Raw genomic sequence first — 26,664 nt, 5'->3', positions numbered from 1 at the left:
AAAGGGGATAACTATACATTTCTTGGCATTGAGCTTGATGGCACCAAGCATCTGTTTCTGTAAGGCCCTTTTGTAGAATATCCACATCATTTTGGGGATTCAGTAATGGCTCCCAGTTTGCAGTCATCTGTGAACTTTGTTAGCCAGAGTCCCTTAGTGTTGGCCTGTACTTCAGAGAAGTAGATGCCAAGCAAGAGCAGCCCCAGGACTGAATCCTGAGGTACTCCACTTGTCACTTGTCTGGAGCTGGATTTGGAGTCGGCTACTTTTACAGTGTGGGTTCTGTCAGTAAGCCAGTTGGCAACCCATCGAGTGATGTAGGGATTAATGCCCAGCTTAGTAAGTTTATCTATGATTCCAGAGTTGGGGGATGGTGTCAAAGGCCTTGGTGAGGTCCAGATAGGCTGTGTGGACCACCTTATCCTTGTCCACGGCTCTGGTGACTGATTCGAAGAAGTCAGTCAGGTTCAGGAGACAAGATCTGCCCTTTACGAACCCAAACTGCGTGGTGTCCAGTGTTTGAAGGTTGCCAATGTCTTTGTTTATAAGTTCCATGGCCTTGCAGCTCAGGCTCATCAGATTGATGGGGCGGTAGTTCCCAGGATCCAAGGTGGATCCCCCCTTGTGGAGTAGGGGAATCTTCTTCAATCAGTGAATGTAAACATTTAATCTGATGTTGTAAATCTTCATTCATTCCTTACTGATGAGACTTTGGTTCCGTCCTCTGAACTGACACGGCCAGTACCAAGCTCGCGCCAGCCAAAAACTCTCATCTAAGTCCTACCCATAATGCCCCTCTCATAGTCTCTTTAGATCTCATTTGCCGTGTTCCTCATCAGAGGTGCTGAACCTTTCTCTCAAGCTAAGTGTAGTTTTTTTTTTTTTTTTGTGGTTCTTTGTATTTTTAATCAACTATTTACCTTCCCTTAGTCGTTTTTTTCTTCTAACGTTATCTCTTGTTCCTAAACCCTTTTTTTCCTGACTAAACCCTACCCACTACCTTGGTAGTTCTTTCGTGCCATCATTGGTACTTCTTCTTCCCTACCTTGGTAGGCCCTTCCCTTACCTTTTAGTATTTCTTAGTACCATTGCTGGTACCCCTTCCTAGCTGTTTGTTTAAAAAAAAAATTAGAATAGAAATACACACTCTCTTCTTACTATAACTTTTTGGTGCTTTTTTTTGTAGCTAGAGTTTTGTTGGATTATAGTACTAGTGTGCTGTTTTGTCATTATGTCGGATAAGGCTAAGCTTGGGTTCAAGCAGTGTGATAAGTGTGGGTGTAAGATGCCCAACTCAGAAGGTCATGCGCGGTGTTTGTTTGGGCGTTGACCACATTAATGTATCTTGTGATATTTGTTCTAACTTCAGCAACCGTACTCTAGCTCTTCGTAAGAACAAGCTTATTCTGAAGGGAATGCTGAAAACACCCTTCTCGGAGGGTCTTTCTGGGACGGAGGCTTCTCCCGCACTGTCAGTGCAGACAGCTTCGGCACCTGGGTCCCTGTCATCTCCCTCAGTGTCGACCTTGATTATGACACAGGCCCCTGTCACTGTACCCGGCCACGGTACCGACGTCTTACACAGCTCCACCTATAACAACACCTGCAGTTCCAAAGATTGAGCACCTTGCCAGAACCAGGTACTCTCCTTCTTATGACCCCTTTTTGGGACAGCAATTTAGTCCATGTATTGAGAGACCAGAATCCCCATCTGCAGCTTCCTTCAGGTCCACCAGGAGTCTTTCAGAAAAAGATGTAGTGAGGGTTGGGGACCAGCTTTTGGCAGCTAGAGGGTTACCAACCGTGAGTAGGTCTTCCCTCCCTCTTGGAACAGAAGCTCTCACAGCATATTCACCTGTCTATCCTCCTCTGGTACAGAAGTCTCCAAGACCTGGGAGGAGGTTGATGTCCATCCCGGTGCATTCTGTCTTGGCTCCGACAGCGGAGGCTTCCCTGTCGGCACCGATAACTCTTGGTGCCATGGCTCTTTTGGAACTGGTGCACCCTTGGAGCAGTGATTGGGCTGTCAGCACCGTGGCACCTAGTTCGGCGCCGATTTTTTTCTGTGGGGCTGACTACTGTCACAGCCTTCCCGGCAGCTACCTGGCGGTAGACTTCTCAGGGCGGGGTGTGACCCCAGTTCCAAGGTCGTCCTTCTCATTTCCGGGCTCCCATCCCTCCTCGGGTGGGCCTGCTTTCCAGGTGATGGAGAGGGTCCTCGCTTCAACAGGCTTGCAGTTGGCACCATTGGCATTGGAACCAGAACCTCCCTCTAGCATGCAGCTGTCCCAGCCTCCTACTCTGGGATCTTGAGCACGGGAGCCGCAAGCCTTCCCTTGAAGGGAACCCTTTCTCCGTAGTCCTCCTCAGAAGACCCCACTGGGGAGCCACCCCAGAAGAAATTTTGCAAGAGAAAGCATCTTGATTTCCCCCTGGAATTAATCACTGAAGACACCAATTACGATGAGGGAGAAGGGTCCCCACGGTCTCACCCGGAAGACGTCTCATTTAGACATATTCTCGAGATCCTCAAGCAGAGGGGAGACTGGAAATCCTCCAACCCTTGTTCTTGCAGGCTTTCCGTGCTCGACCATCTACTTCCTGGGTGACCCCACCTGCAGATGAGCCCATTAGGCTTATTGTGCAGCGTGCCTGGAAGGCCCCGGACAACATAGAACCTGTCCCCTGGAGGCCAGATAAAATTTTGTCCACACATGAAGACCAACCCAACTGGTTCAAATGGGCATTGTGGGTAGGACTTACCTGAGAGGTTTTGGTTGGCGTGAGCTTGGTACCGGCCGTGTTGGTTCCGAGGACAGAACTGAAGTCCTATCCGTAATGAATGAATGAAGATCTACAACACAGATGGAATGTTATGGTAAGACATAACTTCTTTTTTTCTAACCAACCCTAGGCAAGAACTTTTGAGACTCTGTTAAAAAAAAAAAAAAAACAAACAAAAAAAAAAACTTTTAAGTAAAATACATTTTAAAATAAAAAGCTATAGTGTAGTAAAAGCCAAATTCTAAAAAAAAAAAAAAAATCAAAGAAATATAGGCACACATGAGATTTACAAGAATTACACTACTGTTTTAGGTATACCTGGGTTTAAAGTATTTGCACAAGTTGGTAGGCCTTGAAAGTGGTCAGCTGTTTATTTACCAGTGCTGCTGTGAAGCACATATAGTGTTTAAGATATGAGGAAGGATGTATAGGGGAATGAACGAGGGTTTGGGTAAAAATATGAAGGAGGAGAGGTTGGTGTTACAGTTGAAAAGATTTGTAAAGTCAGTAGTCTTGGTGGCGGGACAGCATTTCTGTGTTAATTTATAGTTTATTTTTCTTTAGTATAATTAACAATTTACTTCATCTTCAGAACCTGTGAGAGATCTCAGGTAAAGATCACAGTTAAGCTTTCAAGCATATTTTACAAGGTGTCCCCATCTCTTCTTGTGTTTGAATTATTCTCAAAACCAGTATATCAATCCTTCCATCAGTAATAAACAAAAAGGCCTTATTTCAACACACAAAGAAAATGGTCTTTCTTTACAAGGTGCACCCATCTCTTCTTGTGTTTGAATTATTCTCAAAACTACTAGATCAAACTTTCCTTCAGTAATAAACAAAAGGTGTTATTTCAACAGACAAAGAAAATAGTACTGGACGATCTTTTAATCTTGAGAGACCTTGTTCTGCTCTTAAAAATACATAAAATATGCCCCATGCTTTGTCTCATTAAAAATCACTCCGTGTAATTATTTAATTCTGCTTTACCATCATGTTCTACGGTTATGCATAAGTTAAGTATGTCTTTTGATACAAACTTAATACCAAAAAAAAAAAAAAATGTTCACACTGATATTAACTGTATCCCATCTAAAAGCATTTGTAACCAGTACCTTTTCAGACTGAGGACTGTACTTGAGCGTTTTAACCTTCAGCATTATCATTATTCAGAAGCTTTTTAGTTGACTGACAATAAAAGGCGATTAAATGGTAGATGAATATTCGTTTCCATATTTTCCCGATTCAAAGAATTCATACTTGCCTGTTCACTATGCCAATAAAAAAGTAATAGGCATGGATAAAATTAATAGTCCGAGCTCCTGCGGAGTCAGTTGGGGGTGGAGGGGGGTGTGTGTGGGCAAGGCATGTGCTGCATTTGATCAGGCTACCTATTAGAATAGAATCATCTGTGGTGTAAAAGTGATAATTTTTCTTTTCGGTTTATCGGGTAGATAGGCTGGTCCATAAACCCTTTTCTGCTATGACCCGGGCTCCGTAGTATTAGTAGCACAGGAGGAGTGCTGAGAAGGTTCAGAATACAACAGTTTTGAGTATAACAGTTAGAAGCAGATTAAATTTGTGTGCAGATGAGAAGTCATTATGTAGGCTGTAGTTTTGCATTATGTTACAAAGTGTCAAACATTTATAGTGAAACATACTTCTTGGGGTTATGATATGATACTGTACACACAGGATTACAAAGTAACAGAATATTTAGAGCCACAAATTATTTAGCATGTAATAAAATAAGATGAAGGCATTTTAGGAGAATGATATTTGATGCCAAAAGCAGTGGATGCGTATGGAGTAAGTGTAATTACTAGAGTATAGTTAAAAAAACAGTGACTGATAAACTGTGTGTGTAAAATAAAATTTTTTTTTGAAGCAATGAAATGAGAAAAGGAATGATGTGTTGCAAAAGTGGTTTATATTAGAGAGTCGTATTGGAATGAGAATCTAAAATGGAAAATGGTCATCACACACTCTTAATTCACAGTTGCATTAGATGTGACTGTAAGAATGCAAGGTTTTAATCAGTCTTAGAGAATTCTTTTTGCTAGAAAAGGGTATTTTATAAACATATATAAAATTAAAAATTTTGTTTGAAAGCATTTGCATGTGTTAAACAGAAATATGCAAATGAACAGTACCAACTTATATGGCTCATTTGTCCAGTTGAAGTGAAAAGACTTGATACTGTGACATTTGAAACGTTGATGCAGGAGCGCAAGTGGGATGCTGGAAATAAATACCGAGAATGAATTTAGAATAGACACTGGTGTAGAGATGTATCATAAAGTGCTTTTAAAGTGCTGGGGTCAATTGACTTTGATGAGATAGCTGTGTGTGCAATGCTAACCTATTCTCACCTCTGTGTGACACTGATATGTCAGAAACTACTGACGTGTGAGTACAGAAGTAAGAAATTAAAGCTATTTTTTTTAAATAGTTTCAGTTAAAAAAGTGAATTCTCGTAATAATGTAGGCTATGTGGCTTGTGAAATGATTGGAATGCTAAAACTAATTCCAAGTGTAGAAAGAAAGATGTCATATTCAGAAAACCATTCCCACAGTCAAAGGCATATCAATACTCTGCAGAGCCAAAGTAATGATACGCTGTATGACTACGTTGAGTTATTCATATGCATAGAAAATTCACCAGGAGAATATCATGTTTGCTTAAAACTTGGTGTTTTGCCAATGATGCATTCTGTTAGAAAACTATCCAAATGGACCTGTATCTGAGAGGTGACATCAGTGATTCTTTCCAGTCCAGATTTAGAGCTGCACACAGCTCTGAGATGGTTCCAACTAGTCGTTAATGATGTGCCAGTTGCAAGGGATCAACATTTTCCTCTATTTTGCTAGTGCTTAGTCGCTCCTCAGAGTTTGATATAGTGATGACTATTTTTCTTAAATGTTTGGAACACTGTTTACCTCCTCCTTGTTTGGTTGTATCCAAAGAGCAACATTGGGGTGGTCAGTGCATCCTCCTTTTTTGTGATTGCAGTATATTGATAGGTTTGTTTGGGTCCAGTCTTCATTGTATGAAAAGGATTAAAATGTTGTTTTACTGATATGCAGCCAAAACAGACTCTTCCCGTCTCTTAACCATCTTGCAGCAGACTTGGAAAGCATCCATGACTGGATGGTCAGAAGGCTGCATAATCTTAACACTTCCAGGATGATGGCTGTGGTAATTCAAGCAACACTTAATCTGTACTAATGTTGTGCATCATAGGGGCATGACTGTGGGGTGAGTTTTGATGATAGGCTGATGTTGAAGGACCAGATTTTAGCTGTCATCAGATCTTTTCATTTTCCTGTTAGTAACATAGCCCTTTTTAACATTTTATCTTGCCTTCTGATCTACATAAATTGGTTCATCCACTTGAGTCTTCCTGGTTGGACTTCTATTTCAAGGTGCACAACTTTTCTGTTTGCTGCTGGCTCAGAATTCTGCACATAATGGGGTATTCAGATACCATCCCATCACACTGGTACTGTGGAGCTTGCTTATAGAGTTTGTAGTTGTGTTTCAGATCACTAATAATTATAGTTAGGATTCTTAGATGATTAGTACAGTGCAAAATACTGTGGGTAACAACAGAATGTGGGTGATTCTAAGACCTGGAGTTGTATAGCGGTTGAAATATAGGGCAGCGTGCATCACACTACTTATAAATGAGGATCCCAATGAAAATGAATGCCACAGAATATGCAGTGAAATAACCCAAAATGGCAGACTGATTTGAGATATAAAAGGAGGCACTGTACAGCCACACTTACTCATTCTGAGTGCTGCGATTTGTGCTGTACCTGCCATGAGCTGTACTAGGAACCGCAGCAGCAGTGTAGCATGTGTTGGGAGCTGCCGTCAGAGCTGGTGCGCACACTTTGTACCTACCAGTTGAGGAGGTGTAGACAGCTCCAAGCGTGCCATCAGCTCACCGACCAACAGAAGAGAGAACCAATGCACATTGTAGGTCTCTTGTACCTCAAGTCCTGCATGCCATGTATTGCACCTATGTTGTTACGGCCCCACGTGGTCCAGATAGCTAGAGATATGCAAGCTGAAAGGGCTTCCACTCTTTCAACTGCTGTGTGGTCATTAATGCACAGGGCATTGTTTGCAGTGAGAAAAACACGAAGTTAAAGGAGCTCCAATAATTTTTACATAAAAAAGGAACACACTTCTTCAAGTTTAGTAAGTCATTGTTCTAAAACACGAAACATATAAAGCCTGTACAAAAAAATATAAATAAATCAGTTGTGGAGCAGCAACTGTTTCTTAAACATCCAGTGAAAGTCTTTGATAAACTAGACTGTGGTAAACAAGTAAAGTGGCAAAATGAGAAACAGTAATAGAAAAATTAAACACGGAATAAAAAAGTTATGTTAACAATGCTTTTATTGCAGATATTGCATATTTTTCATATTAAGTTAATTGTTCAACCCCTTAAGATATAATGCCTCATAGAAAATATTTAACTGTTTCACTTTGTAAAATAAGGTTTCTACTGCCTAGGTACAGCTTAATATTTGGTAAGATGTACTTAAAAAAAATTAAATATGCTTGATCAAAATTGTGGCTCTATAAAATGTGCTTTCAAGCTGGTACAAACCAGCTCCAGCAAGGACTGGAATATGCAGATTTATTGTGTATTAACAAAGGTCTCAAACTAAATGAAAGTGCAGCATACTAGTATGGGGGAGAAGCGTTGTTCCCACCTCAAGTGTTATAAATAGTACTCCTCTTCAGACAGATGTGGTTGGGAGAGACCCAAGTACGTGTGTAGTAACTCTCTTTCATTTGATCACCATACTCTGGAAGTCCTGTCTGGCACAGATATGTTCATCATTCCCACTACCTTCCACCCAAGGTAACCTAGTACAGGCCAGCTTTCAGAAGTGGATACCCCTCCCCCTATTCTTTTTCTAACAGCTGATTGGCTGAGCATGCTGTTATCTTGAGTATATCAGAAAGTTTATTTTAGACCTTGTGTGTTTGCTTTCGGCAAGGTTATCTACAGATTCATGCCATGCAAGTACAGGATACATGGTTACATGTTTAAAAGAAACATTTACCATCTGCTTGCTAAGCTCTAATAAACTCTTAAAAGTCAAGCTGTGCTTTTTATGAGGAAAGATATATGGAACTACAGCAGTTATAAGCCAGACGTTTTATAAAACAAGCACTAAAGAAATGTTTCCACTACAGTTCCCCCCTTTGATGCTATAAAGCATTCCAGTCACAGACTATTTTGAATCATTTCATTGTCAAACACGTAAGCTCTTGTTTTTGTTCAGGTATAGCAAGCATTGCATGTGTACTTTTCTCCAAAACAGCATATTAGCAGATGTTTAATAACAGAATATGCAAGAGGTATAAAAAGTATGATTATAACAAAAGTAATTAAACTTTGCATTAAACTGGCACCAACATTTCCGAATACATTTTCCAACCACCCAAACAAGGTCCAACCAGGCTCAGTTTTAGTCATGTTAATGGCCAGTAGTTCCATGAAATCAGCCACCTTTACTTGTTCATCATGAAAGTCTGAAACAAAAGAACCGCACCATTTTCTGATCAGATGGCAAACTGTGCCCTCCGAGGCCAGTACATAATCAAGAGGTTTGTTTTTTTTTTTATATATATATATATATATATATATATATATATAAACGGTGGCTCGGACTTCAGTCAATTCTCTATATGCCATGCGTGTTCTGATTTGTTATTAGGTATTTCAGCTATTACAAGAGACAAGTGATTCACTTCATGGACAGTTTGCAGCATGCCATACTGCAGAGAAAAGAGAAGCTACAACTTGCTCTGCAGGGTGTATGGCTGTCTTATTCTGCAACTTTCTGGCAGGTATAGCAAAAAAAAGAAAAATAGCTGGGGTTATCTGTCACACACAACAACCAGATCAGATGCTGGGTACCTGGAGCTAGGCACGATCTCCACAGATGTAGTAATGATTGTCCAGTATTCCCATGCCTTTTGCCATATCATACCTCTTCAGTCCAAGCTCTACCAATACAGTCTCATCGCAGGTGTTACTGCAGTTGATGTAGCCTCTTGGCACTTCTGCGGTGTAACAAGCATCACCCTGTTTCGATGTAGCCAGTTGATAGTATATTTTCTTAGTCCAGTCCGTGATGTCAGGGCAAGTTTGATTTTCAAATAGAAAATCAGTCTGTTGCACAGGAACAGGTAACATTGCAGTGCCCCCCTTGGCATCGTGAAGAACAGATCCACACACCAAGCCGTTGGGAACATTTATGTCAGCAGCATATTGAGGCAGCATTCAAAGAAATGTGTTTTCTGTCATGCTGATCAGGAGCAGTAGGAGGAGGAGACTCAGTGATGTCATCAGAAGGAAGTGTGGCACCATTTTCTGTTGACTCGTGAGACTTCAAGCAGGTTTTGCAAAGCGTGGAACCAGTTCGGTATTCTGGCACATTTTACTGCAGTATGAATAGTCAGGAGGACGAGAAGAGGTCCCTTCCACCACGGACCCAAAGAAGATTTGCACTGGAACACCTTCACATAGACCTAGTCACCTGGTCATAAGTCATAACAGGGAACTGTTGCAGGTTTGGTCATAAGTCATAACAGGGAACTGTTGCAGGTTGAGGAAGGGCCTCCTTGATGTGGATATGGAAAGTCTGTAAGACAGAAACAAGTTTTGAACAATAGTTCAACAAAGCTTCATCAGTAAATACCATTTCACAGTTTTACTGGTGGGGAAGGTAGCATGAGGACTTAATTTATGCGTAGTGTTTACAGTTCCTCGCATACTCATCTGAGCCAGAGGCAAACCGTCTGGCCATTTCAATCGCGTTTCGCTGCAGGCTTTGCTAAATTTGATTTTTAGACTCTGGTTGGATCTTTAAATAAGACCAGATGACTGTGGGTGATGGGGACAGTGTAACTGTTAAGAAATTTTTAACACAAAACACAATTTTTTAACAGTTTCAGCAGTAAAACAAGTACCTTTGTCAGAATTAATACTATGCTGTACATCAAACGTAAGAATAAATTCGGTACTTGTGTATTAACGCACCCACGAATCAAATCTTTCATAATTCACCAAATGTGAATGATTTTAATTTGACCAATCGCTAACCCTCTGGCCGTACTGTGTTCATCTGCAAATATCCCTTTTTCAACTTAGTTTCGATAGTTATCAAATGTACAAAATGATTTCAACCCTAATACGTTATGCCCTGAATGATAAGAAATGTTAGTGAAATGCAGCGATGTTGCTTTCCTTAATTGCAATTCCTGTTGCACATTGATTTTTTTTAAATCATATTATAACTGCCTAGTTAATGTATTTATTTTATTTTGGAAAACTTCAATGCATTTAAGATGCAGCTACCATTCTCTGTTTCAGGTAGACCTGCTGAGTAAGTACTGTCACGTAGAGAAAGGAATACAAGCACATTGTCACTCATACCCTTCACTGAAATGTGAAGGACTTGTGTGTGTGTGTGTGTGTGTGTGTGTGTGTGTGTGTGTGTGTGTATATATATATATATATATATATATATATATATATATATCTATATATATTTTATTTGCACCCTGAAAATTATGTCAGACATTAACCTCTTACAAAATGAGAGATGCATGGTTGGAATTGTGCTGCACTGAACATAACTCAATACTCCTCTGTGATATTCAGTTAAAGCTAAAATGGTCGTAATGTTAAAATCTTAAGCGAAGTACATTTCAAATTGTTCCTGGACGGAAAAAGAAAAAAGGGTTCTGTCCTTGAATGTTGCTAGTACCCTCAACTCCTGGAAAATGGTTTCATCATTTACAGACTGTACATTTGTACATTAGGTATTGCAAAAGTAATTTGGTGATATCTACGAAAAACATGTGACAGTGCAACAAACCAAACATGTCCTCTTATACCTGGTTGGGTAACTTGTGGTTGATTTAATACGCAAGTACCATAAATTCTTTTACCAATTTCTTTACAACTGTTTCAGCATCGCACTTAGCACATTGATAGGCTTTAACCCATGCACGAAAACAGACAATTCCCCAAATGTATGGTAGTGGTGATCATTTTCCATCATTGGCACCAAGGTCATTCTGTATGTGGGTGACTACCTTCTAGTGGTGACTTTCCTACTCTAGAATGATCTACACTAGGGACAACACTTCGGCAGTTTTTTTTTTTTTTTTGAACCTTGATTTTAAAATAAACTCCCAACAGGTTGTAGCCAGCTACCGCCATGCTAATATTCATTAGGTCATCTTTGGATGCCTTGCAAGGAAAGGATGCTGGATCTGGTGTCACTGGGCTTCATTCTCAGCAGTTGGAGTTTAACAGCAGCCCTTTTTCCCTATCAGATGTTTGGCTTTTGTGATAGCTGTTATGCCCATTGCATTCTGTATGAAGCTGAGAAAGAGCGTTCTTTAGTGGACCTTTAAGAATAGTTGTGCCATTTGCACCCTTGTGGACTTCTGCTTTTTCCACAGTATGCCTAACACACACTATTTTGGTGAACTCAGCTTCACGACCTTTTAATAGTGGTTGGTAGTCGTCACATTAACTATGGATGCTGTAGTCCTGAGGTAATGAGAACATTTAATTTCCTATGCAGTGTAAGGAATGTTATCTTTGATAGAGAGACTTTCTGGAAATGGGCACAGTCTTGGACCTTCAGAAACTGCAATTCCCCCCCGAAAGGATCTAGTCCATCCATTTGGATAGTGTGACTGTAATTTGTTGTGTCCACATGCATCAAGAGAGCAGACAATATCTTATCCCCACACACTTTGCAGGGAAATCATGAGGCTTTGGTAATGGACCTTGTAGACTTTCTCTTTGTACTTCCTGTGCCAGTTGATTTTTATGGCAAGTATCTTCAGTATCCCACCCTTTTCTTCCCATGGAAGGGCCTTGCTTCTAGACAGTGCTGTCTTCATTTTCCAAGAAGCTTAGTGATTGTCAGATGCTCTATTTGCATCCTCAGGCAATGCCATTTGCTGGAGTTGTTCTATTCCCTGGTTCCTGATATACATGGATTCACAGAGTGCTTTTCAAGGCCAGTGATCAGACATGGTCCTGTATGCTGTTTTTGTATCTGTCACTGTTCCAGAAAATGAATTTGGCAGCCCCACTGTGACTTAAGAAATCTCATCTTCTTTGATTTATATCCTAGACACCACTGTCTTATTTACTTTCCTGTGGCAAAAGTGTGTCCATCTTGAAGGTTTCAGCTTACGCTGAGCTTTCTGGCTGACCTAACATTGTTCTTCACCCATAACACCCCTGACAGCTTACATGTTTTGCTTTTGTATATGTGCTGTTCCAGAGATTTTAGTCAGTTTAACACAGTTATTCGGGTTTTCAGACCTACCAAAGAGCTTGCATCTTTAAAAACATATTCTTTCAAATGAAGAGGATTTCTTTCAGAAAGTCCCGTTCCTTCTACCCGTATTGGCTTCTTCCTCAAACAGTATGCGACTGTCTCAGTTCTTTTTAACTTAACTCTGGTTTATGTTATGCAGTCAAGGTGCATCTTCTGGTCTCTTTGAGCTTCCAGTGTAGCCAGACTGATAAACCATAGCTTTATTCAGGTAATTGTTTTAATTGCACATTTTTTCTTCGTCCTTTCATAAAAACTTGATTCCTCTTGGGAAGTAGCCTTAGTTTGATAATAACGATGTCTCCCTTTTGAGCCCAAGAGTTCATTAAAACTTTCTAGAACTGAACTAGTCAATTTGTTTAGTGACCAGAAACTTATAAAAGCACTCATGGAATCCATGTGTACCAGTTGAAGACACTTAACATTTAAAATATAGACTATTTATTGAATAAATTAAAGGATGAAAGCACTTAACCTGAATCAGTATATTTGAAATTTAAAAAATGAAATAAACAAGTGTCTTCACGTGATGGACATGAATTCTTGGTGTTTTTGGCATTCTTACTTTACACACTTCAACAGTTCTGACATATTGTTGACAATTGGTTAGTGAGAGAAAAGGACATAGCAAATGATGCAAAGTAAGTTAAATTACTAAAATTCTTTGCGTCCATGTTCACGAAGGAACAGAGACAGATTTCCATTATGGGCAGATCATGAGTAGGCAGTAGGGATGGGGAGGTGTTATTGAGGGAGATGGAACTGGGGATTATAGACCTGTTGATATTGGAAGGGTAGAGCAGGAGACAGGGTATGAGAGGGTTTTGTCCCAGAGCTAGATGTGCTAACAAAACCCCTGACTGAATTATTCATTCAGTTTTTGAATAGTATAGAGCTGTGAGGTTGAGATTGTAATAGCAGTACAACGAGGAAGTAGCATCTTCTGCAGAAACTTGTTTCTTAAACCTGACATTGGCATCTGGAAGGACAAAGGAAAACGTTTTGGGAGAAAGACAGAAATGTTCTCGTATCTCAGCAGGCTCCAGAACGCAAACCAGCATGAAGCTATGGCCAAAAATTTTTGCCAGACAAACATGAATCATTTTTATGACATGATCTAGGCTAATCTGGATAAGGGAATCCCAGAAGACAGTCTGTTTGGATTTTAGCCAAGAGTTTTAAATGGTCCAAAAGTATTTTTCAACAAGCTCAAGGACGTATGGCTGAACAAGGGTTTGGATAGAAGAGTAGAAGTAGTAGGAGTGGAAGATGAAGAGTGGTAGCAGATAGCTACTTCACAGGGAGAGCGAGGGTGTGACCAGCTGGCACCTCTGCGTAAGCATGGGTAATGATGTACACTGAGAACATGATCAATTTGTTTGTGGGGGGTACAAAGTGAGGGGCAGCAGTAGTGGCAGAAAAGCAGTCATGAGAATGGTCATAGAGGTGTCTGTTGGTCATTGTTGGAGAATGAGCAGGATGGGCAGGGAGGCCTGTGTTAGAGTAATTGTTGATGAATGTGGGAGGTTGAATCTAACATACAATACTTCAGGAAGGAAATATTGGCTGGAAGGAAGAGACCTCAGCCAGTCCACTCAGTGCAGAGTTTTCATGTGGTGGCAATGACCACTTGCATCCTTTAGTAGGGCAAAACACCAGCCATTCTGCTGCTGCGCAGAGCACAGGTGAAGCCCCAGATGAAAAGCTCTTTTAGTTTCTGGAGAACTTGTAAGGACAGGGATATAACAAATGCATGCAGTCAGGACAGTAAAGAATATGGAGGGGGCTGAGCTAGAAAGGATAGGGATATAACAAATGCATGCAGTCAGGATAGTAACGAATATGGAGGGGGCTGAGCTAGAAAGGATAGGGGTATAACTAATGAATGCAGTCAGGATAGTAACGAATATGGAGGGGGCTGAGCTAGAAAGGATAGGGGTATAACTAATGAATGCAGTCAGGATAGTAACGAATATGGAGGGGGCTGAGCTAGAAAGGATAGGGGTATAACTAATGAATGCAGTCAGGATAGTAACGAATATGGAGGGGGCTGAGCTAGAAAGGATAGGGATATAACAAATGCATGCAGTCAGGATAGTAACGAATATGGAGGGGGCTGAGCTAGAAAGGATAGGGGTATAACTAATGAATGCAGTCAGGATAGTAACGAATATGGAGGGGGCTGAGCTTGAAAGGATAGGGGTATAACTAATGAATGCAGTCAGGATAGTAACGAATATGGAGGGGGCTGAGCTAGAAAGGATAGGGATATAACTAATGAATGCAGTCAGGATAGTAACGAATATGGAGGGGGCTGAGCTAGAAAGGATAGGGGGTATAACTAATGAATGCAGTCAGGATAGTAACGAATATGGAGGGGGCTGAGCTAGAAAGGATAGGGGCATAACAAATGAATGCAGTCAAGACAGTAAAGAATATAGAGGGGGCTGAGCTAGAAAAAAGTTGCAATAAATGAGGACTTTTAGCCTGGAGACTAGAAGGAATGAGGAGGATATGATCTGAGTATACAAAATATTAGAGGAATGTAAGGCCTGGATTTAAGGAAAACCACAGGGTGCAAAGAGAAGGAACATACTTTAGCGGGACTATGACAGATTGTTAATGACAGTTTTTCTAACTCCAAAACTGGCACATGTAAACCTTCAAAGTCTTACACTATTGAAAGTATTTTTCATTTTGCATGATTTAACTAGAGGAAGTGCAGAGCAGTTGTCCCCTTGATCCAGCAGTGGTGTGTTACATAATGTAAAAATGTCTGACAGTGCAGAGGATTCAGGCGTTTAGCAGTTAGGGAGCAGTTTCCTTTTGCCATGGTAATGTGGTTTGATTCCTTCCACCTCCCTCCATAGGGAATTGCAAAACTGATCATGACAGCCGTTGGTGCAATCATATATGTAGTTATTCATGTTGTAAGAGTTTGCTCAAAGCCTTACTCTTGTGGTTAAGCACCTCACATATTTCACTTGTTTTTCCTTGTGAAAATATTACGTCCATTACCTTTTGAATAGCAATTTCCTTATAGTACTTTCTTGGCTATTAGTTTGGTATTTGTTGCATTTTCATTTCTTTATCAGGTAAATAAATGCTGTTTAGTGTACAAATCGTTTCCATGGTTTACTGTTCAGCTACGGCGTTCTGATGACCCCACTCCTAAAAATAGTAGCCTTTTTAACTTTGTTGTAACGTACTTGCTTTAGCCTTTGAAATTTGTACCATTCTCTCTACTTGGTAACATTTGTTATATTTTCATTTGCATTTGCTAGCTTGTCTGCTAAGAGATTTTTGTGATAGGGAGCATTTCAAATACATTCTTAGAATATAAGAGGATGTGTTTGCCCCATAGTAGTATAACACCATAGATAGGATGGCTTACATTTTTCTGTGATTTATTGTACCACACATTTGCTGTTATTCTTTGTAAGAAAGTATGGGTTAATTTCTGGTTTCTCTTTTTTCAGGTTTGTGTCTAGAAAACCTGACAGCTCTCTCTCCTGCCAATAGTCTGCACGGAGACCGCGAACAGGAAATCATTACTTGTTATGAGAAGTGTGGCGATATTGCTCTGCTCTACCTGCAGGAAATGGAAAGGGTAAGTAGGAGGTAGGATGGCGCACACAGCGAACGTCTTGTCATGCAATTGGTTAAGTTCTGTTTACACTTTTACGGGTTACAAAATATGTTTTAATTAGCTTTGAGTGCAAGAAGGGATATTAAAAGAAAATTATTTTTATGTCATATTCCTGGAGTCAGTATTAGGCAGTTGGAAAGGCAGTGTTAACGTTTCACCTTCCTTAGTATCACACTTCTCTAGACATCGCCAAGATTCAATCCTTGGCCACTCTTCTGTTTTCACTGTTTTTTACTTCCCTTCCTTTTATGTACATACCATTAATATTTGTCTCCACACTGATGACTGCCACGTTCTGAGGTCTGCAAACAACCCTTCAACGCTTAAACTAATAAGTGCCTGTATTCGTAGGGTTTACAAGAGGCAGTGAGCACATTTTGCTACTTGGGTGTCTGCTAGGATAAATCTCTTTTAAGTGTTCCATTCCTCAGGTGGTGCTTTTTTCTTCAGAACTATTTTCTCCCGTTTTCATATTAAGGTACAGATAGCTGCAATCTTTAATTTTCACCAAGGCTTTGATTTTCATTTGTTGGCTTTCATAGGTCTTGCAAGACTTCTCTTTGAGGTATGTTTCTACTTTGCACAACAGTTAGGGAACCCAGTCCCTCCTTGGGATCTAAATTTTGCTCTGGATGCTTTAAATGCCTCCTTTAAGCCAGCATTTTCCACTTCCAGAATAGGAGTTTTGAAGAAAACTGTATTCTTTATGGCAGCAGCATTAGCCAGAATTTCTGAGCTACATATACTGTTATCTTCACTTGACCTATTTTTTCATAAATGCAGGGCTTCTAATGCACCAACCTTTTTTTTTTGGTAAGATGACATCCAAATCTAACCTAAACCAACCTATACTTTGCTAGTTTTTTTTTTCTCTCAAATGTACAACAGAGGGGAGTACTGTTTTACAACTTAGGCATTCATAGGCAATTGCAGTTCTCTCTTCATAGAACCAAATTCATTAAAAAGGACCCCCAATTGTTTGTTTAATTTGCTACTAACAGATTAAGTTCAAAGGGCTTCTAAATTACCTTGTCCAGGTGGATTTCAGATTGCAAAACCTTTGTCTATTCTTCCAGCAACTGTACTTTAACACTAAAACCAAAAGCACATTCCAGTAGATCAGTGGCCGCTTCTGCCTTCTTAAGGAATTCTTGTAAGGGTAAGATTTGTGCAGCTGCTGAATGGGCTTCATACTTCTCACCTTCATAAAGCAATAAATCTGGACAAAGCCATAAATAATGGGGGGGGGGCAGTCACAAATAGAGCACTTTTTAAATATTGCTCTTACAAACTTAGAAAGTTGATAGAATAACAGATGTTGCATCAGCATGAATTTTCTGAAGGGTATGAAGTCTGAAACTCAGATGTCTGTCATTATTTTTCTGACTTCAACCCTCATAGTTTTACCAATGATTTGTCAGAAAACCACAGACCAAAAATGTGAGGCAATAATCTAAACATTCTGTGAAAATACTTTCATAATTTTATCGGTAAAGGCAAAAATGCTAAGTTCATTTATCATCATCTGCTGTACTTTTGGAAATTTATGGATGATGGTAGGAATGCTACAGTCATTCACCCTCACTTATTAAAGTCGTAGCTTTAAGAAATATTCGAGAACTTTACAATGCAACTGAGTAATTCATGAGCACCGTAACACTATTTTAATGTCATCTTTGTAAGAAAACACCTCTTAGTATAAGAAACATGCCAAGTAACTGCACAATGTGAATAATCAATTATCTGTTGCCTTAGATTCAATAACTTTTCATATTACTTGCACTTTGCGAATAACTGCATACAGCGCACTGAAATGTCCCAAAATGATGGTACCTTACAAGGCAACTCTTTATAGTGCAAGAAGCACTCTGTAATGACAGTACTTTGCGAATAGACACACCTAGCACAAGAAACTTTTTCGAAATAGTTGTACTTTAACTGGATTGCACTTTGCATACAATCAACTCTTTGAAATACATGTACGGTAGTAAGCACACACTGTGAGCACTTTTATATACTCTGAGATACTTCGAATAACTTTAGTTATGCCCTTGATACAATATAGAGTCATAGTTATGCCCAAATACACCTTGTCAAAGCACATGGAATCACCTTGCTTTATTTTCCGTTAATGTGCCCGTTATTTTCTTACTGTAATCCTTTTTCTCGTTTAAGCCCTTTTTATGCCCAATGCACTTTTCTTGTGCTTGTTTTACTCTAAACATGCCCAACTTTGCCTTAAACACACTTGTTTTGCTTTAAACACACTTGTTTTCTGCTTTACACATTCTCGTTTCACTTTATAGTTAATCGCTTCATCGAATATCTTAAACATTTTCTTGACTTAAACTTTTTGTGCTTTCCGTTTGCCTGATAATGCTGTCTGTACCTTTGTAATGCCCTTTTTATCGTCTTTCGCATAAAGTAAACAGTTTGTATTATTTCTCATTACCTTTGTTTCTTTCTGGCTATGGTTATGCACTTTTCTCTCCATTGTACCTTCACTGTCATCTTTACATCTCGTGGGTCAGAATATTCTTCTTTCTTCCATCCCGGTTCTGACACCATGTCACTTTCGTGTTGAGACATGAATAAACAAATCTTTGTGAGTTCTGTTCAAATAGCTTTATTACATACAAACACTTTACTGCTGTTGACTATTGACTCTAACTTAAGTAACTTATGTACAAGTAATGACTACAGTCATGCATGCTTACTCCTTAACTGCTTCTACAAAATGGCACTAAGATTGTGCACGTGTGCAGTTATGTATGTGCACGTATACAGCCTTGCATGCTTCTTAAAGATACAAGCACACACACTTTACACTCTGATCTGCAAAAGGTGTGATGGCCTTCCTTGCATACCTTTGCTAAACACTATAAGCTGGATGTAATTTGTAGATCTTGAGCATCCTTTGGGCCCATGATTCTCAAAAGACTTGTCATAACACCACCCAAAAGATAAGCTGGAGGTTCTGGCCAACAGTCAGGTTGGACAGGCAAAATGAATAGGATTCAATAGCTATGTACTTACCATAACCCTGGATCCTTTCATCTTTCTCCGTCTGATATGACATTCCTCCCTGGATCCCTCCTGTTGTATCTGTGTAGCTACCCCTTCCCTGGAACAGACTTCTTATTCATGTGAAGCAGAGTTCCTCCATAACCCAATTCAAGTACAACTTGGATGGGGAACAGGAAGTTCATCCCTGGCTTGGCACCTATGGCTCTAATGGACATAGGCAACCTGTAAATGCTTCATCAACCTAGCCGCTGCTTACCCTTATGAAGGATATCAGAACTTGTCAGAGATTTCGGATGGGTGACTAGGCTTAAAAAGGCCCTTGTGTTTGTTAGCCTAGTAAATACCTATGTTTACTAAGCACAGTATGCCTAACCTAACCTCCCGAAGCAAGTTTGGCTGAGCTAAGAAGGGAATTTTGTCATTTGGAGTCATGCCATTAGTGAAAAACTTGCTGGAGTGCTGCTTGGAAACCACTGGTGCCTATGTTATATGTTGCAGAAGCTGTAGAGTCGTATATGAATTTCTTCAGGTAATGCACTATAGTTGTATGATTTCTGAATTAATGATTAAGTAAATAAAACAATTATGCTAAAGCACATCTGCAGTAGAAGCTGTTGTGGCAGTTGTAGACGTCCCACTTGTAAAGTTCAAAAAGTGAGATTTTTTTTAATTATCTTGTGTTATGCTTGCATTCTACAAGTATTGTATCATTAATATTTTAACTGACTGGGCTTGATCCTTTTTTTCTCTGTCATTATATATGAACAATTATTTCACATATTAAAGAATAAATATTGAACGGATATTTAACTTATTTTTCCACCTTGACTCCCTTAAATATTGCTTCTTTTTCACATTTACAGTTTACTTGATATTACCTGTACTATAAGCAAGTAAAGCATTGCAGTTTCATATAGATTTTTTAATGCACTATATTGTTGGCACAATTCACATGTTGTGTCAGCTTACTTTTGTATATATTTTAGTCATACCATAAGCAACCTGGTATTCAGGTCAGAAAGCTTCTTGGCATCCATCATCTAAATTAGATATAAAGTGCATATTTTTAATTTTATTTCCCTGAAGGTTTTAATCATACATTGTGAGAAATGTGCTTGTATTAGTTCATGCTACTTTTTAGATGAGCAGCAGGATTCAATAAACTCTGTGTAGGCTTTGCATGAAGCTTGCACAGAATTTACATGTTTGTGCAGTGAGCAGCAGTGATAATTACATATTCATGCTGCACACAGAGTTTAAACGTAAACAAGTGAGGTTTCATGGCTGGCAACAGTGTTGCCGGCCAGGAAACTGTGTAAAGCAACATATATAGCAGACCCATTACCCATGTGTAAACTAGTTTAGCAGGATTGCATGGAATGCCACAGTGATTACCCGGGTTTATCATATAGCAAAGTATACAGTCCAAACACATTGAAGGATATTGTATGCAGTGCAGAGTGTTGTAGAAATTCCATTCAGGCAGTCTGTACAAAAGTTGTGTAAATCTGTAACGGTGCACGGACTGCCATTTAAAATGGGGGAAATGTGTGTATTGAATAGGGAGACAGATGAATTGTAGGAATGTACACAGGGAAAGAGGACAGATGATGCATTGTAATGTACAATAGATGAGGGCATGTAAAGGGAAGACAGGTGTAGCAGGGACACTGATCACATATTGACATGGTACAGTACAGACTGCACAGTGAAAAATGTATACTATGTGACTGTCAGACAAGGTGACATAACAGCGGAGATGTTTTTGTGATATAAGCATCCTGACATGAGCAATGGAGAGGACATCTATCCGAGGATGTTGTATACAATTGGGGTTTGGTGCATATTTTGAAGTTGTGCCAACTGATCTGCCTGAATATGACTGTAATGTCAGCAGAGGTCTTCCACAAGTGGGACAGACTCGGTTACAGGCTCATAGACAACTGTAAACAGAAGCACATACAATCATGGACAATATCAGAATAATACCAGCAGTAATCCCATGTCTGTGACATATGTGATTCTGAGTGATCATAGATGGTTCTGCATGAATTCACTTGTGCAACTTATGACATGTCAACAATCTATGAGGGTAATCAAGCCCAATGTCCTGACACTGTAACATCTGCTGGAATTGTTGAGGGACACTGCTATGCCTGTATGTGACATTATGGTCAATACAGGCTAGATGACTGGTGTGCATGGCATATATATGTTGGACAATCCACACTGTCATGAATGTAACCCATGCCATCAGTGTTATCAAACAGCTATGTATGTAGTGTGTGCATCACCAGAACAGGTATGACGCATTCATCTGGTATAACACCTTGATGGGGGTTCTGCACTATCAGACAGTAATGTTTATGCAACAAAAAGAATACGCAGGTATGGCCAATAAGATGTGTAAGAGTTCACTGTGGCAAAGGTGGTGCACAGTTACACATCACTGGAAGATGTTTAGGGAGGTTCGTGAGGAAAGTGCATTGTGACAAAGGTGGTACGCTAAAGTTACACATCATTGGAAGATGTGTAGGGGGGGGAGGTACATGACGAAGGGTGTGTTGTGACAAAGGTGGTACACGTCAGTTACACATCACTGGAAGATGTGTAGGGAGGTTCATGAAGAAGGTGCATTGTGACAGAGGTGGTACACTTCAGTTACACATCACTGGAAGATGTGCAGGGAGGTTCATGCAGAAGGGTGCATTGTACTCCGTTATTGTTGTGAAGTCTGTGAACTGTGGACATATGGCCTTTGATGTGGATGCCTTGCACATACTCAGTAGTTGTGTTACAAGGGAGTAGTCATCACTGTGGCCACATACCATCTACCTCAGGACACATGTCACATACTACTTGGTCTGCTTATAGGGTGTGATTTCTATATTATCTCTGGGTTGTGTGTTTGTTTTCATAGGTTCATAGGGGGGGTACTAGGCTAATGGCTCTGGAGCCTTGATTCCATTTAATAAGATGCCTGGGTATTTTCTTTTGGCAAACATGTTCTTGAAATTCACACATTCATCAATAAAGGCTTGCCATAAACTCACCATATGGGCTGCCCTAACAAAATGACCTTTCACAACTGCTCGTTTTTGTGTTAATTGGCGGCTGCTACTAAAATGTAAGAAACTGTTTGAATAAGTTTTTTTACGATAAATTTCAGCCACAAACCCATTATTCACCTTAATTAACAACACATCTAAGTAAGAAATCTCATCCTCACGTATGGAATGAGTAATTTTCAAGACTGTAGTAGTAGTATTAATGTAGTCTAAGAATAGCTCAGCTTGGTCCCTCAGTCCCTTTCACAGGATAAAAATGTTAAGGAAACTGGTATAAAATTGGCAATAAAGAGAAAATGGTAAATCCTTCAGAAACCTGTTTTATCATTCCAGCATGACTATGTTGGCATATAGGCCCTCACACGAGGAGCCCATTGCCACACCTTGGACTTGCAAGTAGTGCTCTTTTTTCAAACAAAATAAAATTATTTCTGAGTACCATGTCCAAAAGCTGTTCGTACGTATTAATTTTATCTTGTGGGACATTTTTCCTGTGTAGGTATTCACAAAACCACTGTACCCCTGTCTCATGGGGTATAATGGTATATAAATCTACCACATCCACAGTAATGAACAAATATTCACTATCGTATAGAATATTATCAATTTGCCTCAGGAAGTCCCAAGAGTCTACAGACAAGTGGGGTTCATTAATAATGATTTTAATTGCAAATCCAACAGTTTTGCCAAAGGATAGGTAATTGAACCCTTTGTATCCACAATTGGATGCATAGGAGGTTGCTCAATACACTTGTGTAGCTTTGGGACCTCAAAATTACTAGGGTGACTGGAAACTCCACAGTTAAGTGTAATTCATGAGACTTTAAAGTATACAGTGTTTCTGAAATGAATTTGAATGTAACTGCTTGCGATTTGTTAACTAAGGGCTTCACTTTTATTCCTAGTAAATCGACAGATTTGGTACAAACTTTGCTTAATTTAAAACAATATACTGGAAAGTTAAATTTTAATTTTATGTTGCATAATGTGGAATGTGTTCGTGACCTCTTTAAAATTTCAGGTACTTTTAAACCCCCCCCCCCCCTTCACCCCACATTGGAAACTTTTGAAAAAGTCTGTGAATTAGACATTAGGAATTTATGCATGAACAAGAACAGAAGGTTAAATGCGAGTAACTTGAGTCATGATAAAAGTATAGAATTGGCATTTCTAAAACAGGCAGTGGGGATAAGAATTATGAAACCAGATAAGGGGGGGTAGGGTTGTTATCATGAACAAAAGTGATTATGTTATGAAAATGGATAAATTTTGGAGAGACAGACTTGTAGTAAGAGTTTGTTAAATTAAATGAACGGTGCCTACAGAAGGATTAAAGGATTTCTACAAGACTTGTTTATTGACATCTTAATTGACATTCATGAATTACACTTAACTGTGGAGTTTCCAGTCACCCCAGTAATTTTTGAGGTCCCAAAGCTACACAAGTGTATTGAGCAACCTCATGTGCATCCAATTGTGGATGCAAGGGGTTTAATTACCCATGCTTCGGCAAAACTGTTGGATTTGCAATTAAAATCATTATTAATTAATGAACCCCACTTGTGTGTCGACTCTTGGGACTTCCTGCGACAAATTGATAATATTCAATATGATAGTGAATATTTGTTCATTACTGTGGATGTGGTAGATTTATATACTGTTATACCCCATGAGATATGGGTACAGTGGTTTTGTGAATACTACACAGGAAAAATGTCCCACAAGATAAAATTAATATGTGCGAACAGCTTTTGGACGTGGTACTCAGAAATAATTTTATTCTGTTTGAAAAAGAGTACTACTTGCAAGTCTGAGGTGTGGCAATGGGCTCCTCGTGTGGGGACCTATATGCCAACATAGTCATGTTGGAATGGGAAAATAGGTTTCTGAAGTATTCACTATTTTCTCTTCATTGCCAGTTTTATACCCGTTTCCTTGACAAAATTTTTATCCTGTGGAAGGGACTGAGGGACCAAGTGGAGCCATTCTTAGACTACATTAATACTACTACTATCTTTTGAAATGTACTCATTCCATAAGTGAGGATGAGATTTCTTACTTAGATGTGTTGTTAAAAAATGTGAATAGTGGGTTTGTGACTGTAGTTTCTTACATTTTAGTAGCAACCACCAATTAACATGAAAACGGGCGGTTGTGAAAGGTCAATTTGTTAGGGCAGCCCGTATGGTGAGTTTATGACAAGCCTTTATTGATGAATGTGTGAATTTGAAGAATATGTTTGCCAAAAGAGGCTACCCAGACATCCTATTAAATGAAATCATGGACGAAGTTAAGGAAATAAGGCACAATGGCCACTTTTTACCAATTTTAAGTGCCAAAGTATATGAGAATTTAGATACGACCGAGGTTGTCGTATCAAATAATAATAATGATGGTCCTATTACACCACAAACAGAACAAACAGAACAAATTAGAGTGGCTTCCCTAAGTGTTGAACAAACACCACAACAGAGGGGTAGTGTTAACTATCAGTCCAGTTTTTTTTTTTTACAATGTTTTCAAACGATTTTTTTGCTATTAAAAACATTCTTGTTAAAAACTGGCACTTAATTAGTAATGACAAAGATTTAAGAGAATTAGTAGGAGATAGTCTCTCTGTATTTATAGGAAAGGTTTTAGTTTGAAATACCTTTTTGCACATCAACAATCTCTAACCACTGTTGGATATATGTTTAAATGTGATAGATGTATGTTTTGTCCCTGTATTTTGGAAGGGAGTGGATTATTGTCAACAAGATGGAAATAAGAATTCCTGGTAGATGTAGCTGTACCACTGAAAGGTTAGTCTACCTCGCGTTATGTATGGACTGTAACTGTTTCTATGTGGGAAGACAGGACGGAAACTGGAAAATAGGTTAAGTGAACATGTTCGTAATATTCGTGATGTTTGTGAAACAAATGCCTTAGCTTAAACATATTTCACTGAATGTAGGACATACTTTCAAGTTTATTAGATTAGATGTTTTATCTATGTCTGAAAGGGGGGGGGGCATGATCTTACATTCTGGAAAAGAGAGAATTATTATGGCAGCTACGTTTAAATTCTTTGTCTTGGCCAGGACTCAATGACAATCTCTCTATTTCTAGTCTCTTAGTTAAAAGTACTGGAAAGGAAAAGTTAGAGTACAAATAGAATTAATTGCTTTATCCATTTATATATATTTTTGCAAGATATTTTTACATTTATATATATATTTTTTATGGCTCATTTAAGCTTAATTTATGTTTACAGTTGCATTTTATATGTATACTGGGCTGGGCTATGTGCTTGTTCTGTGTTGGTGTTAAGGGGGTGTGGTTTGAGTAAGCAGTGCTCACTGCCCTGAGAAAGGAAATGTCACTGTGCTTTAGTATTTAAAATGCTTTTCACGGTTTTAAATTGTATCTGATGAAGTTCCTGTAATTTTAACTTTGGGACGAAAGCACTTATTTTGTGGAGAATAAATCGTTTTATGGATTCATACTTCTGGTCTGCCCTGTGTTTGCTTTTCTGGATTTTATTTTGGAATTAGTTGCTATGGAATGAGTTGTAGCCTGGGAGCGCAGGGGTGCTTTCTGTCTCTTTAAACCAGGTCTGAGTTACAGCACAGATGTCGACATTCTCCATTTTGAGGAGAGCTTCGTGCGAGTGCATCTTGAGATTTAGACTTGTAGCATTGAGCAGCATGACCCTCAGATTGCATTTGTTTGTAGCTATTATGGTGGAATTTTGGTCTTTGGAACACTGCTTAAAAAAGGCACTGTAGGGGTGGCAAGAGCCTTAGCCAGTACCTAGAATCCCAGGGATGACAGATGCAGGTCATCTCTGGCAAAGCATTGAGGTCTGTCGATCATGTTGTCCCAGGCAGACAGATACTGGATCCCCTTAGAATGACACCAGAAACTTAGCCAATTGTTGAAATCAGTCATTTTCTGCTCGTACTGTGGTATCATTCTAGGTGACAGTAGAATGCTGCTCAGGGCTAGGGTCATACCTGCCTGGGCCACATAATCCGAGAGTTCCATCACATCTCTTTTCATGTAGTCTAGGGAGGTACGTCTCCGGTCATTCACACCCACATGGACAATGACTGGGTCATATTTTTACTTGTTGTGCAGTGACCTGAGTGCATGTGTTATGTGACGGATCCTGGCACCTGATAGACAGCTGACTGTCAGCTTCTCCTTGTTCAGGCTAGTTAGTGGGACATCAGTGTGCCTCAGAATTGAGTCTCCTTTGATTAGTACATTGGGCAAAGTGTTTTGCCTTGACAGCTTGGGTTGAGGGGCACACTTTGGTGCTGAGCTATGTGTTTTGGGGTTGGTGTTGTGGTCGAGTGCGTTTCTGTCTCTGGGTCTCTGTTAGGGTAAACTTTTGAGATCCTCCGCGAAGATGGGTGTATGGTTTATGTTTCTATGTGTGGGTTGGTGTTTTGGAGGGCTGTATGTTCTATGTAGTGAGTTGCAGGTGTTGACCTTTTCCTCTTGACCAGCTATTCCGGTCTTGGTTGGAGCGTGCATTGCTTCCACTTTGATGATACAAGTGCATCTCTCACAGGTATGACTTTTGGGAGGTAAGAGGAGAGCGTTATCTGTGTACATTAGACAGTTGCCACACTGTCTCAGAATGCCCAAGTGCACCAGGTTAGCAGGAGAAAGCATAGGAAATTGCCCTGCAATCATATCAGGAATGGTGGTCATAACTAATAAGTACTGGTGCTGTTACTGCGTAGG

The 26,664-nt window shown here is 39.6% G+C and overlaps 1 protein-coding gene across 1 annotated transcript in view; it reads left to right on the top strand.

Moving 5' to 3' along the window:
- The window catches only part of TTC7B (tetratricopeptide repeat domain 7B), a gene marked incomplete in the record, with an annotated part of 1,939,345 nt that overhangs the window by 572,364 nt on the left and 1,340,317 nt on the right, over window positions 1-26,664 (top strand). Inside the window, 1 exon segment of the mRNA XM_044074706.1 lies at window positions 15,666-15,796. Coding sequence (XP_043930641.1) covers window positions 15,666-15,796 — 131 coding nt within the window.

This window comes from Protopterus annectens, chromosome 6.part0, assembly GCF_019279795.1.
Source record: "Protopterus annectens isolate FY-2018-M chromosome 6.part0, PAN1.0, whole genome shotgun sequence".
NCBI lineage: Eukaryota > Metazoa > Chordata > Ceratodontiformes > Protopteridae > Protopterus > Protopterus annectens.
Note: the sequence above shows the minus strand (reverse complement) of the source record. Positions and strands in the feature narration are given on the sequence as shown.